Source organism: Gopherus evgoodei, chromosome 5, assembly GCF_007399415.2.
Source record: "Gopherus evgoodei ecotype Sinaloan lineage chromosome 5, rGopEvg1_v1.p, whole genome shotgun sequence".
Taxonomy (NCBI): domain Eukaryota; kingdom Metazoa; phylum Chordata; order Testudines; family Testudinidae; genus Gopherus; species Gopherus evgoodei.
In genome coordinates, this window is record NC_044326.1 from 70,775,879 (window position 1) to 70,795,898 (window position 20,020).

The 20,020-nt window shown below is 38.5% G+C and overlaps 1 protein-coding gene across 3 annotated transcripts in view; it reads right to left on the minus strand.

Annotated features, from left to right (window-relative positions):
* The window catches only part of GALNT7 (polypeptide N-acetylgalactosaminyltransferase 7), a 107,552-nt gene that overhangs the window by 43,655 nt on the left and 43,877 nt on the right, over positions 1-20,020 (minus strand). For all 3 annotated transcript variants that reach the window (XM_030563587.1, XM_030563586.1, XM_030563588.1), the window contains exon 2: positions 11,293-11,753. In XM_030563587.1, the coding sequence (XP_030419447.1) occupies positions 11,293-11,753 (461 nt within the window). The remainder of the gene's footprint in view (positions 1-11,292; positions 11,754-20,020) is intronic.

The window sequence follows — 20,020 nt, forward strand, 5'->3', positions numbered from 1 at the left end:
TCTCATGGATCGTTTCCATTTTTACAACTCTTGAATACCAAAACCAGAAAGATATAGAATAGGTATTGTGGTCAAGTTGAGTTTCCCCCAATATAAGAGGGAGAGAAGCAATTATAATGGGCTATTTAATACTGGATATCTTAAGAATAAAGTTTTCATCTATATTTTAGTTTTTTAATTCTTAAGAAATCTGGTCTCTCTTGCTTAAGATATTATGTTTTCTATTTCGACCAGAAACAGGAATGTGGCCATTTTTTCTTGCACACAACTTTATCTATTTATATTGTAGTCATTTCGACCTATATTTTCAAAAAAGTTTCTACTCATTTAGAATGTCTTTTTTTCAGAGGTATTAAGTACTTATATTGACTTCTTTGAGAGCTGTGGTAGCTAAAAATTTCAGGCTCAGCAGAGAACCAAAAATTAAAGAACAATTTTGAAAATGGAGGCCTTACAAACTTAGCATTTACATTACTGAAACATATTCCAAGTGTCATTCAGACATTAAAAAATAACTAATTTACTGCTAAAATTATATTAAAAAAGAGATCAAATCAGTATCAAACCCTTCATAAACAAATTGCATTTTCAAGCTGATTCCAATTTCAAAAGATTTGTGATTCATCATGCCACCTAGTGGTAACTATTTTGTACTGCTCACTTTTCTGATGCTTTGCTCAAAAGTGATATGGTACTGATACAGTAACTGCAATAGTCTTTTCTTAAAAGCACATTTTTTTCATTCACAATCATCTTTTGCAGTCAGATCGGCTCATTACCTCCCTCCAACAGCCTTTCACTGACCAGCATACTGGTATCATAGTCAAATTTTGAATTCAAGCCTGCCAAGGACATATTTTTGTTATCAAGTTTTGTTAGGAAGAATAGTTAAAACAAAACATTTATTTTTAAGAGTTGCACTGCCATTTACAAAATATCCAACTAAAATCCCCACACAGCATTTTCAGATATTCTGCTGACAGCACTAAAATCCTAAATTTGTAACTGCAAGACTTTCTGCAAGTCAGAAAACATTGCATAGATTACTGTTGTCACCTCAAAAGAAAGAAAAAAGGTCCATGACCTTTTGGAAATAACCAACAGCCATTTAATACTGTGAAATCTTAACAGCTCACCCTCTTACCTGATATACCACGTCGACCTAAAATAATCCAGAAGTGGGCTTGAGGATTGCTACTATGATGCATCATTTTTGTTGTTAACTAGACGTGACCAAGTAAATTTAGCATTCCAATTTACATATGGAAAATATTCTATGCAGTTTATAGGCAATCCACATGTAAACGACAGTAATGTAAATATATATTAAAACAGGAAAATGATTGGAGAGGAGGTGAACAGACAGTCCCCAAACGGATCATTTCAGTCAATTGGGTTTACCACTTTTTCCATGACTTAATAGGGGATAGCATCCCAACAGCTATTTAGTCAAGCTAACAACTGGAGACTGCTGCAATGGCTAACACTCCACACCACATCCCAGCTTTGCCTACTTCCAGCCCTACTGTTGCCCTTCAGTCACCAAAGAACAAACTTTTTTCAAAGTAATGGCTATATTTATTAAAGCGCATGGAAGAACGGGTATCTCAGTCATATCTCTTAATCTGCCAGTACCCAGATGTGGAATACAATTTGTGCAAAAATCCCAAATATGGGATTAAATAAATAAAATAAAAAGGTTAATGCAGGAAAGTTAAAACAATGCAGAATTCATTATTTTTCATGTAAATAACTCTTGCTATAGCACCAGTTTTAAGATTATTTCTGATGTAAATAATTTTCAACAATAAAGGGGACACAAATTGTTATGAGATGGTGGTAATTTTGGGACAAAAATTGCCCTTGAAATAAGGTATTTTTCAGACTATGGTCCCAATAAATATTTTCTGTTTTACCACAAACAGTTTCATATTTCGGATTCTGTTGCAGTCGGTAATAATGCTGCTTTTTCACACTACGCTTTGATTTCTCTCATGCTACTCTGCTGTGATAAAAGGTGAAAATGTAATGTGCACTAGGGTGCCGATTTTATAGGGGCAGTCCCAATATTTGGAGCTTTGTCTTATATAGGCACTTATTACCCCCCATCCTCATCCCGATTTTTCATACTTGCTCTCTGGTCACCCTAATGTGCACTTACATCATGGACTTTATGCTGGAATTTTTCTGCTTTACATTGCTCTTCTATCTGTATTCCTAAAGATTTTGTAGTTAGTTTTGAAAAGGTTTTGACCTCCCAAATGCAAAAGGAGTAAAACAACCTCCCACTCTATTTGCCTGGTTGTCTGGAAAAAGAAGAAAAAATGATGTGAAAACGAGGATCATGAGACCTATATGAACTAAGGTATTTTTAAGCATGGTTATTTTATTATTATATATTGTTTTGCAATGGGGTGATTTTAAAAGTGTATCTGACTTTTGGAGAAGATTAATCTTAGCGTTAACATTTATTTATCTTATATGCATTATTGCCTAAGATTAAGAGGCTATATTAATAAATTTCATGCTGACTTGATTTCTTAATCATAACAGTTCTTGTGTACACCAAATGCTAACTTGTGTTTAACATCATATTGCTAACTTGTGTTCTAACATCATATTTTTCTCTGTAACAAGCCTGCTGTGGAAATGATACTGAGCAAATAGGGTCAATGATGGTACTGAGTTTCTTGTTTGTGCTACTGAACATCTGACATGGGTGAGCAACATTCCATTTGCCCAAAAGCATTTAGAACAAAAGAAAAAACACATGATGAAAGTGGACAGGTGAGGACTGGGAAGTCTTGCATACAGCAGATGGAAAAAAGCTGCAAGGTCTAGTGGAGAACTTGAATACAGAGCTCTGAAAGTGTTGTGCTATATTCCCATTTGATTTTTGGAATCTAATGTTCTGTTTACAGCTCAATCTCCCCATTTCGGACTAAGTACACGTACAAATAAATTCACTTACAAATACCTATGCCTGTGCCAATGTCTCTTTCCCCCCAGGAGGGGAATAACCCACATTTGGAGTGCATCTACAATGGGAAAATATATAATGGCAGCAGCACATAGTGTTAAAGCTCACTGGCTCAGTGTACACTCTTCTTCTGTTAGTGACACTGGTAGAGATGGACTGGTACAGAAAAATGCTTTCACATTTTCCTGCTACACACAAGACCTTGGAGGTCTGATCCACCAAACACTGCTAATTATATTTTAAAACAGCTATCTTTTCCCCCTCCTTCGGAGTCTTGCCAACAAAGCAGCTGAGGACATGCGGTAAAGAGTATAGCCTTCTTCAAGTCTGATCGCTATAATTCACTTGATTCTCATAAACTTAAGTCTCAGGAAAACACTGTTTTAGTATGCTTTTTGCATAATAAAACCTCTTTTTTGGTAGTTCATGGAATTATTATAGTGTGCCATATTACAAAAATTGATTTTTCCCTAGGCTTCGTGTATAATGAAAGCAAGTCCTTAATGCTTGGTTTCCAAGGAGACATATCAACTGTAATTTCTAAAAGCTTATTTAATTAAACAGTTATCATATGTGTAATTAGTACAACAATGCAATTAAGCAAATCACGACCTTTGTGAAGTAAGCAAGCTTTGGCATTGAGTCCTCCTGTGGAATCTCCTTTGTTATACAGTGGAGCTGACTGAAAAATTAACAGCTATTTAGAACAGGGATTCTCAACCTTCTTCTCTCTCTGAGGCCCCCCCTCAATATGCTATAAAAACTCCAGGGCCCCGCTGGAGGAGAGGGGCGACGGAAAGAGGGCTCGGGGCAGGGGCCTTCAGCATAGGCGAAGTCTGACTTCTATTTGGGGGGCGGGGAGCAGAGGCCACTGGTGCCACCTGATTCACCTCAGCAGGCCACCTGCCTATCTGGCTTTGGGGCGGGGGAGGGCACAATCAAAAATTACAACTCACAGGTGGGAGGCTTAGCTCAGAAAGTTTGAAAACAGCTTAGGGCACAAGAAGGTGGTAGCTAGGGGCTGTGTGCAGGCAGTGGGGTAGCTCAGGGAGGGTGTAGGGGGGGTAGCTGGGGACGTGTGCACACGAGGTGGCTGGGAGTGTAAGGAGGGGTGTTACTGGGGCTGTGTGTAGCTCAGGGTGCAGGGAGGGGGTAGCTGGGGCTGTATGCAGGCAGAGAGCAGCTCAGGGGGCAAAGAGAGCGGCACTAGGGGCTGTGTGCAGGCAGGGGGTAGCTCAGGGTGCAGGGAGAGGGGGTACTAGGGGCTGTGTGCTGGGAAGGCTCCCCTATAGTCCTTGTTCCCAGAGCCGAGTCTCCCAACCCAGACAGCTCTTACCGGCTACCTCTGCAGGAGCAAAGGGGCCTGGGACTTGGGAGATGAGGAGCAGAGGAGGGAACACTGCAGCTGCCTGCTCTATGGCACCAATCAGAGCATCAGCTGCCCTGCAATGCCCGGTGTAATGGCAAAAACAGCAATTGGCACATTTCCTCACCAATAGCAGTTACCTACTGAGCCTCAGTTTGGGTGAGCATGCTCAGTACAACCTAGATAGGAAGTTCTGCCAGGGAGCTGTTTGTACCACTACACCGGCGAAGTTTCGGCCCTGCACCTCCCAGGAGTCCCGACTTGAGCCCTGTGAGGGGCGCTAGGGCTCAGGGTCTGGGTTTCAGCTGCGGAGCCCCACAGCCCCCTTGAAAGGGCTCGTGGATCCCCAGGGGGCTGTGGACCCCGCATTGACCAGCTGATTTATAACATATTAAACTCGCTCTGTGTGCTCAGTTTAAATATTGTCCCTCTCTGGTTAGCAGCGGCTTCCTCACAAAATCTGTCATTGGCATTGGATGTTGATGTGATAGTTTCACATTATTATGATGACTCTGACCTAATAAAGGGCTATTTTTCACCAGATTGTTACAGGGAAGATGGATACTTATACTTCTATATTCCTACCAAAACAGGTTATTTTCTACCTTTAATAATCTAGGAATAAGGAGAACCTCCCTGCCCTCCAAAAACTATAGGATTTAAGGGGAAAAAACAAAAAAAAGTCTTTGCACTTCCACTTTTGAGACAACCATCAAAATGGTTGACGGTCTTGCTCTTATCAGTTCCTAAAATGTTAGGGAGCAGGGAAAAGGAGAACTCCACCCTATTGCTAAACCCTTATAAATTTAGAAACAATACTTTATTCCCTACAATTTTTCATAATTTGTCAAAGTATATTTTATTGTAAAAGTGGAATTATACACAATGCTGCAAAAATATATTGAAGGAAGTATTTTCTTCACTTTGGTACACAAATAAGTTGTGTTTGGCACATGATAAGCAACTGTGACACTTCTGAAGTGCAATTTTTAATTAAGATAAACAAGATCAAAATGGATTGATTGTTCATTTATAAAAACTGATCTTGAAAAAAATTAAACTATGTTATATTTAGGTGACCAAAAGAACAGGAGAAGAGAATCTTGATTTTTTTTCATTTCTGATTACTGAAAAGAAATTTAAAATCAGCAAAAAGTGTTTGTTTAATAAATTATCCATGATGACAGTACCCCTTCATTGAAAATATACAGCTGTATATAGTCAGAGGATATACCCTTTAAGGGCTATAAAGTAATTAAAGGTGGAAAAGGGAGGGGAGAAACCCTGAAAGAACTGGGAGGAAGAGCAACAATAAATTCAAAGGAGCAACATAATTAAACATCTGGGTCTTACTGGTTTAAAGATTACTGAGAACAAGTCTATGATAATTTTGTTTTATCTTCAACTAATAATACACACACAATTTGCTTTGATGGAAAGTCTTTTTTTTTTTAAGTTATATTACAATGAATATTTTGTTGCCAGCAAAATAGCCTTGCTCAGTTTATAACTTTAAAATGATAACATGCTGACCAAAGTCAGATTTTAAGAAGTGTAGCACTTACACAGCAGCATCTGAGGTACACAAGCCTCGGATCTATTATTATGTATGAGATGATTAACCTAATTCACTATGTTATGTCACAAACATTCACACAAATACTTTAATCTACCAGCCACCAAACTACTCAATTTTTTCTCCTATAACTGAAAAGTCATATATTGGTAAACAGTAGGGGAGAGGGAGAGAGAAAATCTAGCATAAATAAAATCCTAACAAAGCCATCACATTTGTAACCACGATTTCTATTGGTTATATAATAAAATGGCAACTAGAAGAACAATATGTTGAGTACTCATTCTTTCCTAGGGCCAACACAGTTAATTATCCCGGTTTATTATCCTGGCATATAATCTGATCAACAGTATGAACATCTCTGGCCTACAGGCTCTAACATAAGATAAAAATTAGTAAATAGGACAGACAGGGAGTTTCTAAGTATTATTTATTCACAGAAATAATTCACCCTAAGAGAAAATTTCTTGATTTAAGTTTCTAATACCACATACACATTTTACAGTGAACTCTCTCTACCAAAAGGAGACCACATATGGATTTAGGTTATTCTATCAAATATATCTTTTTAATAGGAGAACTTTTTTACCTCACTGACAATCACAAGAGTAAAAGTTGCAAGCAGTAAAATTACTGCTATACTTAATGCCGTGTGTACACAGCGTTCTTAAGGACATGAAATGTCGAAGTCCTGTTGTTTCGGTCTTGGATACATTTTGCTGTCTAGTTTTATATGCAGGACTGTTAGCATCACCTATTGTTAAGTTTGCCAGACATTTCCCATTATAAGATTTTGTATTCATTTGCTTATAACTTTTTTGCTGGAATTTTACATGCTGAATATATTTCTCTTTCAAACTTTTTTTTTCTTGGAAAAATTTCAGCCAAAGTGGTTCAGCCATTTCAGAGAACGAGGTTAGGGAAAAATACGTTGTTTTTCCCCATATTAAAAAATTCTGGCAACTTTCTCTAAGAACTCTAGCATCCCAATGCTTGGGAGCAGGGACTTGAAATTTCACAGAGGTTGTAGTCATTGTAGGATGTGGCTGGTATCCGTCACCATAAAAATCCACCTATATTTGGCCAAGTTATAAACTTTTTGGGAAAAAAATTGCAGTTCACATATGCTCAGTAGATATTACTTAGATTTTAACTGCTTTAATCTCTGAAGAATCCATCCTCACTAAGCATGCTTGAGCCTCTCTCAGCTCCTACATTGACAAGACTGCATACGCCATCCCCACAGAGTAACGGTGGATGCTTCCTCGAGACCAGGCAATCTTAATTCTGGGATGTCCTAACTTCTGAGCGCATGATTTTATAAGGTTAGTAATGTTTTTAATGTAGGTTTGTGTGTGTAATTGGAAATAAAACTAGAGCATGCAGCTCCAATTTCAATTGTTTCTTGGGGATTAAGACACAGTTAAAAAAAGTGTGCTTTATACTAAAAAAGCTAGAAAAGCCACACATTTGTTTTGCATGCGAGACACATCTGCATACTGAGTAGTTTTAGAAACAGCTCCTATTATACAGAAAATCACCATGTGAAGTAAGATGAAACAATGGTTTGCTTAACCCAGGTAATAGGAAAATTCATCCATGCTTACCTGAAATTTTTTTTCTTCAAGTACTAAGGTCCACAGATCTGTGACAATGGGTACTTCAGTCTGCTTTCAGTGTGGGGGCAGGAGAGACCTATCAGGCACTAGCAGCCCAAGAATGCCTCACATCCAAAAGCTCCCTCCAGTTGAGAAAACTTCCACCGCCAGCATAATTCAAATCTATCTTCCTAATTTACAGATTGGATTAAATATGCTTTAGGTAAAAAAGCACAACAACAATTTCTCCTACTTCAGGGCAAGGTGAATTCCATCTAATGACTGCAAACCTAAATCCTTGGATATCAGTTTCTGTAGCTATTCTGGATGATCCATTTGTTCTTAGAATGGACTGCATTTGTGGATCCTATTACTTGAAGAAAAATTTTGAGATAAGCACTGATAAAATTTTCCAATTCCTCTTCATGCTAAAGGTACACAGATCCATTACAATGGGATTTTCAGAGCACCATAGCTTCAGTTTGGGAAGCAGGATTATGCTTTAACCATGGACATCCAAAATGAGGCAGATTATCTATAAATATTGTATCCATTCTCTCATGCACTAAGGCATGAAGAAGACTTTTGCAAAAAAGAATGTAAATGGCATTGGTTAAGGCTCGATAACCAATATGCAGAATTTGGTGAATTTATGTATTGATAGCCATCTGCTGTCTAGCAGATTTCAATACTGGAGAGATGACTACTCTGCCCTGAGATTGTCAGTTCTTATAAGACCTTGAGTTTGATGCTTAATTGAAGGAAGACTATTTCTTGAATTTGCGTAGAGAACGAATGCAATGATTGTAGAAAGAACTACCTGCCAGAATTAAAAGTATAATATTGCCTTTCATTAGAGAAAGCTCCATTTCAAATACCCCTCCCCCCAACTTTGATTGGATTGGAGATAGGAGCCATCAGGAGGCCTTCATTAATGGATAGAAAGTAAAAAGAATCTTTCTGCAAGGGTTCAATCTGAGTACTGCTGCAAAGTGCAAAATTAGTTTCCAAACACTGATAGTTGAGTTTCTCTTTGGTACAGATACCAAGTTAAGTTTGATGTGTGCAAACCAGGCAACTTTCCAGCTTTATAAAATGGAGGCTGGTGAGAGAGTAGAGTAAAATGAAAGAAATGGTGAATCAAGCAGCTGCTTACAGCCTACCAGTTCTTTCACATCTGTACTGCTGTCCCTCTGATCACTTCATAGCCATCAGCTGAGAGGAAGTGGAGGTGATGGTGACACATGGCAACCTATAACTCAAGTTGGGAACAACAGCCTGGACCTTAGGGCATGTTGAACCACAGCAGCAGCTGGAGATGCAAGCCAGATACTTTCCGCATCTTCTGGGGGCAGTAGGAAACCTCTATCCCTCCACTACATTTTCCCAGGGTGCATGAGGAGGGATAGCTAGCTATAGCTTGTCTAAGACAACAGTAGACTTCCTAAATGTAAGTTGCACAATATTTAATACTCTCTTGCCTGAAAGAGGCTCAATTCTTTTTTTCATATTTTAAATATATTTTACTATTTGATTCTCAAACTCTGATTTTGGCACTTAGAAGGAAGAACTGCCTCTGTGGGATTGCATGTTTGCATGCCTAAAAGAATCAGCACATCTATAGCCTGTCCTTTCTGCACTGATCGACCATGCTGCACTCTGAAGTGAGCAGGAGAACCCAGCACTGATTCTATTACTCATTTAATTTCTGCCTTTGGGAGTTTGTCCCCATAATCCTGCTTCAGAGGGAGGATGAAGTTGGCCGCAGAGGAGAGGGAGCTGAACCAAAAGGCCCACTTACTGCATTCTCAAGTGTTGGTAGCATCTGTGTGATATCCAGTGTCTCCATCCCCAATCCAAGGGGACTGAGGATGGGGAAGGGAGAGGAGAGGACAGTTTGTGTGTGGATGGGGGACAACCAAACTCTACAGTCAGAGGTGTAGATGTTGGTGGGGGCTACTGGGACTCAAGTGCATTGCCATTCTGGCTTCACTCCCTTCATAGAGATGGGAGCTGCTTGCCCCGATGCCACCTTTTTTCCAGTCTCCTCAAATCCTTTCCCACACAGAGAGAGAGTCCAAGGTGACCCCACCCAACCTGGGCTGTGAAGGGAACTACACTCTTGCTCCCCAGCAAGACACTTAATGGCAGGGGTAGAGCAAGGAGATACAGACTCTTCCTTCTGCCTCCAACTTTTCTTGGTATAGCGCTTTCCCTGAAGCTTGCAGGGGGAGCAACTGCTGCAGACACCTCAGAAGGGGAAGTGAAGCTGATGGGTCAATCTCTGCATAAGTCAAAAGCAGGCCTGGGATATATCTGGGAATTAAACCAATTATTCAGCTGATCTTATAAACACTTGAAATAACAACATTTGGAAATTTCCTCAGAAAAGCTGTGTGGTAAGGAGGTCTGGCTGAGCTGCTGGCCACTGTGGAAGCAGAAAAAACTGCAGAGAACTGTCCCCAAGCTGCAAGCAGGCAGAAGTACCTATTGTACTGAATCTGTGGACCTCAGCACAAAAAAAAAAAAAAAAAAAAAAAAAAAAAGAATATAAGGGGAAAAAATGCTGTAGTGTCTAAGCGGTTAATTCAGAATATGCTCTTTTTCTTTTTTAACAAGCATGCAGCAGGCAGTAAATTCAAATAACAGAAGATATAAAAAGTATGAGTCAGGTTAGCAGATGGCTGATTGTGTCCCAGCTCCTGGAGTGGAAAACACTCATCAGAAAATACAGGGGTGGTGCTACAGTAACCAATCACTCAACCAATGATTCAAATGCCACAGCTGGAGACATACAATCTAGAGCTTGGCTTCAAGCCCTGTGGTTGGTACAGCTCCACATATGGGAATGGCAAGTGAATGAGATAGACAAGTACCATATTTCACATAGCAAACAGAAACAAATAAAATAAAATAAAATAAAATAAAATAAAATAAAATAATAGTGGCAAATGATTTAGCAGTGATCAATATATTGAATTCAGAGGAGCTTTTCTTAACAGAGATTTAAGAAGGAAAACGTGAAGATTGAACACAATCCAGCCTTCACAAGCTAATAGAAAGAGTATCTGTAGAGTAATTGAAAGAAATTGTTAAGAACTCTCAAGCCCCGTCAAAATATACCTCCAAACCCCCACATACTAGAGTAAGAAATTTAAATCTCTAAGGCGGTTTTCTTCACTACAACATGCAAGAAGCAAAGTGGTTAGGATTATGCTGATGTCAGCTTTCAGTTCTAAACATCTCTATGGCAGATAAATAGTTTTGTGGATGTAGGGAGGTAATCAGAGTTATAGGTGCATACGTCAAGGGAAAGAATATATTTCTTAGTTTTGCTTTTCTATTACAAAGAGCTCTCTTTAGAGGGCTTGCGGAGTGATGGGAAGAGGAAGTGTTGTAATGCTCTGCGCAAACTTTAAAAAGGACATAAAAAGGCTTATTCACAATATTAAAAAAATCTTGATGAGAGATTAAAAATAAAAAGGATAATTAAAGAAGTGGCTGACCCAAGACATCCTAATTCAAGTGACTGGGCAGGAGAATGGACTACTTCAGAGGGGCAAGCAATTGAGATTAATAGTCAAGAAAGGATTAAGTAAAATAAGAAGACAGGAAAAAGTGTTCGATATGATGCAACAGGCAGTCTGCTAACACAAGATATCTTATTTAGTTTCATCTATTCTTTAGTTTTAAAGATGTGGTTAAAACTTGTAAAAAAATTATGCAATCTTTCAACAACAAAACAAGAACAAAAAATAAGAAGTCTGCTTACTCTTCTTGACGCAAGTCATTAATGCTCCGATCTAGTGAGATCATATCACTTGCCACCATATTAAACCCAAACTCTTTAATGCTGGCTTGAATGGATTCTTTGTAGTCTGGTCCTAATACATATGCCTTGCCTTCCTCTCCAGGACCACCAGCAACTCCATGAGGCTCAGGTTCTTTGGGCTCAAAATTACCAAGGACTGCAGGTCGTAAAACAGGATCATGGTATGTAAATGTCTGAGGCTTAAATGTGAGATATTGCCTCTCCATGATGTTCTGCTGATTGTTATCACCAACATGATGTTCTAGTTCATTTTTGGCCTTATTTTTTCTTCGAATAGATTCTAAGTCCACTTCCATGCCTTCAACATGAGGCCAGGGTACCACAGGTTTGAATTTCTCATTTCCTGGAGCTAGTCCATGGTTTCCTTTGTCTGGCACGGGATTCTTAGCTTCTTTGTCCTCCTATATGTGTATTAAAAAAAAACCAAAAAAAACACACAGTAGGAAACCATTACAAGCTATGATAAATGTAGAATTCAGTTTTTTAATCCTAAACCTTATATGCTGATACTCAGTACTAAAGTAGTAAACAAGCAATAGCAAGCAAGTATTGTTTACAGATTGGACTCTAGGTTCTACTGTCAACCGCCACATGCTTGGAGAGAGTGTCACTGGGGACTTCTAACAGGACTAGTACTCCTAATTCTCTTAGGCACTTCCACAAATCCCACTTATTCTCTCTGGCTGAATTTCTCCCATTTATAAAATGGTTTGGTAAAGAACACCGAGTTATTTAATAATGCCTTACGATTCTAAAGCACCTTTTAAAAGGGTCTCAATGTTTACACTAGATACAAATAGCAGGATTTTCAAGAGTGTTCATCATTGACCTAACTCAATGAATTCAATGCGAGTACAATTAGGGTAATGTTGAGTGCATCTGAAAATCCCACAAAGGCCATTAATTTAGGACCTATTGTTAAGATTTCTTCAAATTGTGAAGAAAACAGGAGTAACGGTAAAGTTTAATTTTTTTTTTTAGAACACTGATGAAAGCATTTAAGCCAAGGTGACATCTGGCAAACAAAGTAGAAATTTTGATCAAGAGTCTGTTGAACCAGGGTATTTTAACGCTTGCAGAAATTATGAATGAACCAAGTTGCTAAAACAAGTTATGAGATTACTACATCCACACTTTCATCTATAACTGTTACTTTTTAGGAAATCTTGAAAGACCAAGAGAACAGGAAGTAGCTCAGCATGTGTTGGGGCACATTTTACAAGGAGGTAATAAGCTACCATGGAAGATAATAAAGCAAAACACAAATAGTAAACAAACAACACAGATACATACATACACCAGAGGGGACTGGTGAAAAGAGTAAGAGCTAACAGGAAAAATATCCTCTCACGACTACCACTGGAAATCAAGAGGGAGGTCCTACTGTAGACAGAAAAAAATTTCAGTGTATAACCAACCAATGAAGGACTGGTTCACAGAGTGAAGAAGCCTTCAAAAGTGACAAAACTACAAAAAAATTTAAAAATTCCTCCGTTAGTTAACAATGGTATAAAATATCTTACTCCTTTCACTGTATTTTGATCACCTTGTAAAACAGAAGTTCTAGGTGTTGATGTAGCAGGAACCTACATGATACTCTTCATATTCACTGCATTCTAGCCATTAAAAAAAAAAAAAAGGCTCATCATCTACCAAAGTTAATAATAATAGGAGATATACCAATCTCCTAGAACTGGAAGGGACTTTGACAGGCCATCAAGTCCAGCCCCCCCGCCTTCACTAGCAGGACCAATTTCTACCCCAGATCCCTAAGTGTCCCCCTCAAGGATTGAACTCACAACCCTGGGTTTAGCAGGCCAACGCTCAAACCACTGAGCTATCCCTTCCCCTCTTTAGTGGTCATCACCTACTAAAGTTGCTATTAAATTCCCAGATTTTGAGAGCAACAATTTGAGTGGTGCTGAGCTAAAGGATAGTCAAATCTGTTGTTAGAGATTAAGTACACCAATTGTTTCTAAAGGCAGTTTCTAAACTTCCACATGATTTATTGTCAGTCTAGGACATTCTTCATCTACTTGATCTAGTCTAAGACTTGGAAGCACGTTACAACTAGGGTGGATAAAAATCAATGATTTAAAATAAATAAATAAATAAAAATTGGATATTTTTCTTAAATTGGATTTTGAGGGAAAAGCCTACCTAAAGATAGTTTTAATTAAGATACATTATAGCTCAAAGATATCTCAACATTGAATAGGGATTATAAATTCTAGTTCTATAGTATTCATGTAATGTTTATGAAAAGTTTTGTAAATGAGTTCCAATAGTTCATGGATTAGGGACCCAATTTTATGGGGCTCCTGTATAGATTGTTTAGGTTAATCTTTCTATCTACCCTGTGGGACTCAGTGCTCCATCTAAAAGACAGTGAAAAATATAGTTGTTACTTTATGGTATTATCATTTTTGATGCAGTAGTGATAAAAAATAAATAGCTGAATCAGGCAGATCTTCCTTTTACAATTTCACCTTTAAAGTAGTACTGTCAGTGAATGCAATGAGTATTACTAAATGAGCAGTATGGTAATAATACTTAAATAACTGCACTGACTTATTTTGTTAGAGAATCTATCCTCAATATACATGATTCTGAAGACTATCCGCCTTCAAGAGCACCATCATTTTCTATAGTTTCAGAGTTATCTGCCAATGCTAGTGTCACATAGCCACAGTATATCATCCATAGCAAAAACAAAAACAACCAAAAAACTCCATCATCCAGAAACAACCATAGATAAGTTTGTGATGAGAACCAGAGGATTACAAAAAGAGGTAATTGATGAAAAAATTGCCCGGTTTGTTTATGCAACAAACTCTCCTTTCCATAGGATTGAGAACCCACACTTCATTAACATGGTTCAGTTATTAAGACCAGGATATAGTCTACCCAAGTGAGCAGCTGTCACAGGCAAACTGCTGGATAAAGTGTATGAAAGAGAAATTGAGCAGCATGTAAAAGGTCTGGGTGAAATTGTTAACCTAAGTCTTGATGGGTAGAGCAATGTCCACAATGATCCCGTTGTATGTGCTTGTGTGACAGAAGAAGGGACTGTCTTCCTTACAGAAACAACTGATACATCAGGAAATGCACACACAGCAGAATACTTACAAATAGCAGCAGTAAAAGCTATAACAAACTCTAGAAATAAAATTCAAATGTCTAGTATGCAGCTTGGTCACAGATAATGCTGCAAATGTATCCAAGATGAGAAGAAATTATTTAGAAGAGAGTCCCAAGCTAATAACATACAGTTGCAGTGCTCATTTGATACACCTCCTTGTCAAAGATGTCAGTGTTCCAGAAATAAAGGCTAATGTTGTTGAAATAGCAAAATACTTCTGCAACAACCACTTTACAGCAGCTTCTCTGAAAAAAGTGGGAGTAACCAAGCTAACTCTCCCACAAGACATGTGATGGAACTCAGTAGTGGGCTGTTTTGAGCACTATATCAAGAACTGGCTTAATCTGATGACAGCTTGTGAACAAAATCATGAAAAAAATAGATGGCACTGTCACAGTTAAAGTTATCAACATTGGTCTTAAGAGAAATGTTGAACACATGCCGAGTACCCTGAAGCCTATTTCTGTAGCCTTGAACAAAATGTGGGGAAATAGCTATTTTACTGCTGACGCAGTTGAAATTTGGAAGGAACTGAGTGTATATTTCTCTTCTTAAGATCTCAATGACAGAGTTAAACTACAAGCATTAGAAAAACGAATGGGACAAGCACTATCTCCTGCTCATTTTCTTGCAAATATTCTCAATACTTGGTACCAGGGTTAAACCTTAAACAGGAAACTGAAGGTGAAGGCGACTGAGTTAGCTGAGGAAGCCAATATTTTAAGTTTCTCAGGTTGACCTGGCTGACATAGTTGATTTAATTTTTGTTTTTTTTTAAAAAATGTTTCATTTAACTATTTTAGTTAAAAACAATTTTAACAAAAACAAACATTCAAGTTTTTTAAAATCAGGTTTAACTAAATTCAAAAATTCATATGTTTGTTTTGTTAACATATTATATGTTTGCTGGTGAAGAAAAAAATCCAGAATAAATAACGTTGTTGTTTTAGTAAATTAAAACAATTTAAATGTCTGTCTGGTGATATTCTCCTAATACAGCATAGCAAGAAAATCCTCCAAATATTAATGATTAATCTGTTGAACTGGAGATAGTTCACCTCTCAATGACTTCATAAATATCTGCTTCAATTATCTTTGGTAAATGAAATAAAACCAAACAATCAATCATTCATTTTCTGATATAGTTGTAAAACTAATCTGAAAAGTTTTCAAAATAAATCACTTAAAAATATATAGTGTGTACATTCTAAAAATGAAACCTACATCTCTCTCTTGAGTTGTGAAGAATATTTATTAAGGTTATAACAACCAACAAAAATTGCACTTTTAAGTAGAAATCCATGATTAAATTAAGTCTTCCTGACTAATGATTTAAATCAAATCCACCCTGATTACAACTAGTTTGAACTTTCCTAAATCCATACAGCGTAGTTTTGTTAAGTTGTAAATTAATTTAGTGATACACATATTGCTAAAATGAACCTCCAGATGTCAATGGAGTATGGTTGACTGAATAGGATACAAGTATGGTACAGGACCAAGGGAAAAACCAAGAGACAGTGTGTGTACGAGTACACAATTTGGGATTATTTAAAAAGGAATTGTTTTACAAAAGATATTTACAAGCAAGTACACAGGTTTTAGGTGGAACGCATCAGGTATCTGATGTACAATTCAACACAAGAAAATGCAAAAGTACATAGTGTGAAATTATATCACAACAATATGTTGCAATATTGTTACATTATAAACTAAAAGGTCAACTAATAGTTTGTATAGCATTTGCACAGTTGGCTATGCAAATATTTTGGCCATAATACAATAAAATACCAAGTATGTGCTTAACATATATGCTTAAGTCCCATTGACTTTGAGACTTAAGCACATGCTTACATGTTTTCACAAATCAGGGCCTTAATGCAGAGTTCTGTTTGGTTAGTAGATAGGTGTTACTTATTCAGAATGTACAATAAATAAGAAAAAGCTACCTTTCTAGATATAGTACAGAGCAGATACAGGTCAAAGTGATAGTGGTGTATTTATTGTGTTTTAGAATGAGTTCACAGGCTGAAGCACAACAATCTTCAAATCAGTTCTGGTTTATCATCAGAGCTGTTCCATATCTTGTATTTCATTTAGTCATATTGTAATTGGTGGGTTCTTTTATGAGAAAGTGTTGTAATGCATTTCCTTGATGCTTTTTCTAATATTCTAAATATTTTTGTACCTTTGGGGAGTACTATCTAGAATATAAATAGGCATGATTTAAACATAAACTTGGATTTCAAGTTTTTTCTAAGGATTTATGTATGCATGACAAAAATATATAGAATGTAAGTAGACTCAGAAGAGGTATGGAGCAAGTGTGATTTAAGAGAGGCTGGTTGTAAGGTAGCAAGCACTCTACTGGAATTATTTACGGTTATTCATATAAAAAGAGGGAATATTATCTACTGTGCATGCCACAGTCCAACCCAAATCAAGAAGTAATAGACTTGCCTTGATGCAACAGTTATGTAAGATTCCAAAATAGCAAAACACGTGTTAACTGAGTGACTACTTTTGGCTGTCATCTCAATAATTCCACCTTAGTTAGGAATTCTTCAGAGTTCAATTAATCTGATCAATGAATCTGGCTTGCCTGAACCAAAGAGAAATGTACTGTCAAAGTCACTTGAATGTTTTTTAAAGTGTTCATACCAAACTTGGAAGGCACAGCTGTGAGAAAGCATCTCTCTGTTTTTGAGTTATGAGTCTCTCTTCTCTTCCACATCAAAGGAGAAAAAAATTGAGGGAAAAGCCTGAGAAGAAAGGGAGGAAAGGCTACATTGTTAGCTCCCCTTCTGCAGCATCCTCTCTCCCTATTCCACAGAATTGATAAGAGGGCAGGTAAAAATCAGAACAGTCTCTGTGAACTGTAAAAACAATCGAACTCCATGCATTAGAACTCCATATCTGACAGCCACTCAGATGAAGAGTAGCACAGAGTTGTGGTCAAAGGGAAGAACAGCCAAAATGTGAAGTCACAGAACTCAGGCTCTTCAAATGCATGCCTCAAGAGGTGTAGGACTGGGGACCTGGATTCCTTGCTAATCCTGTGGCTCCACATGAATGCAAGCCCTTCATGTCTCTGCTGTTGTTTTCCTGATCCCCTTAAAGGGAATATGAATCAAGATTTCAGCAAGTTGAAACTGAGGAGTCTTTTTTTTTTTTAAACTTAGTTTTTCTCCTTCACATTCTTTCCCCACAAAAGGAGACTGTTTGGCTCAAAATTAGCAAAAACGACAGCCTAATGTCCTAACTGTAAACAAGACCCAAGATGCAACACAGAGGTGCTGGTATCCAACAGTAACCTGTGAAATCTACAAGTGGCTTTACTCACTACTAGAAGACTCTCTTTTACAAGCACTTTTATAAATCATCCATGGTAAAACAAACAAACAAAAAACCTGGCATGACTTTCATAAGGCTGAAAATTTAGCCAATTGGCTAAATGTGGCTTAATACGATGGCTGCAAATAAAGATATCAAAAATAGAAATGCTAACTAAGAAACAGAGTATGTAAGTCAGTCTGAGAATACAGACTACTTAGAGACTTCTGAATTAATGTCCGAAGTACTAATTTAATCTTAAACAAAACCAGAAGCCTTTTGTTTAAAAAGAGAGGAGAGGAAAGGTTTATGATATTTAAAAAAAAAACAAGGTTAATTGAAAAGAAAGTATAGCTAGATAAAATTCTTGAATGTGTAAAAATGAAAGGGAGAGCAAACTGAGAGGAAGAAATTAAAAGTGTGTCAGTTGGTACACTCAAACTCCAAGTTGTAGTGAGACAGTGTGGTTCCCTGCCGCCCGAGAGGAGCCCTTCTAGACACCAGAGTGGGCAGAGCCATGGAGCTCTGAGCCCACCCCGCAAGAAGGTCAGGCATTGCCCCGGAATTATAAAGGCCCAACCTCAGGACTCACTGGGAAAGCAGCTGCCGGGGAGGCCAGACGCATCCGGCCTAGCTTGCAACTGGGAAAGACCAGCGGCCTACGGAAAACCCAAGGACTGGCCCGACCTGCCCTGTGCCAGCTACCCAAAGGAGCTGCTGAGCCTGCCCTGCCCCAGCTACCTAGAGGAGTTGCTGAGCCTGCCCCTGGCCAGCTATCCCGAGGAAACCATGGTACTGGACCCCCTGAGGACACCACCCCAACCCAGGTACCTTAAGAGGGGGAGTCTGGAAGTAGTAGGGTGACCAGATGTCCCAATTGTATAGGGACAGTCCCTATTTTTAGGTCTTTTTCTTATATATGCTCCTATTACCCCCCACCCCCCTCCTGATTTTCCACACTTGCTGTCTGGTCACCCCAGGAAGTAGCCCGGGGGCAGCTGACCCTAGTCTGGCTGCAGCACTGCCAGAACCCATGTCAGTGTGTTGTGGCTAGGATCCCCACTGACTAAGCTGCGGGTCTTCTGCCTCTGCCAAGGCCCCGGGCTGGGATGCAGTAGAGAGGGAGGGCCTGTGTCGCGGGTGGCTGTCTCCCCCTCTCCCAGGCCCCTTGGAACCTAGGGCCTGGGCCTACTGTTTATATCCTGTTATTGCTCAGCCCCTGCCTGAGCACCTGACACACCAGTGACCCTAAACCCTGCCCCTAGGGCCTGGGCTCACTGTGTTTATTTGTACCTTCACTAAGGCCATAGAGGACGACTCCCATGGCTGGACTAATTCGCTGCAAGAGCTATTCCCAAAGGTAGTGAGGTGGTGTGGTTTCCTGCCACTCCAGAGAGAAATGAGCCCCAGCTAGCTTCTCTACACAAGTATACAAACTCACAATGTATAAAAATAGATTCATCCTTAACACACTGGAATTTATCTCAAATTCGTTAAGAGAAAATTACTAAGAGGAATATCTAGCAGATATTAAGGTTTTTGTTTTGTTTTTGTTGTGAAAACTTTGGAGGCTCCTCTGCTTTTTGTAGCGTAGTACCTGTGGAACCTATTTCTGATTTAGAGAGTTGGGAGCAAGGGAGTTTAACAAAATGTACTATCTTTGTCAGCCACTAATCCCTTAATTCTGGCTTCACCAGCCCATAGTGTTAAAGAACAATACACATGCTGCTTGATCTCAGTCTGTATATAGAATAGGACACATATGGAAAGGTTTTACAGTACAACTAAGCATGCACCAAGCAAACTGTAGCTCTCAAAGACCTACACACAATTCTACTACAAATTACAATATTTAAAAATAACCTCCCACACCCACCCCGGCTTCTTTATTAGTTTAGTTTATTAGTTTTTGAGGTTCTAAAAATGTGCGTCCATAAAGACCACCTCAGGATATCATCAGTTTGCTGAGTCAAGACACTTCACTACACACTTCAGCATGCATTTAACATATTAAAAGTTTAATTTTCCTACACTTGCCTATGCCACATACAGTCCAGATCTTAGTTCATGCAAAATACAATAGAGTAACAGATTAACTTGAAGCTGGGTGGGTGGTGTCAGGATGTAGCATATTGACAAATCTTGGGAAATGGTCAAAGATTTACTCTGTTTCCAGTGCAGGTGACTGGATAA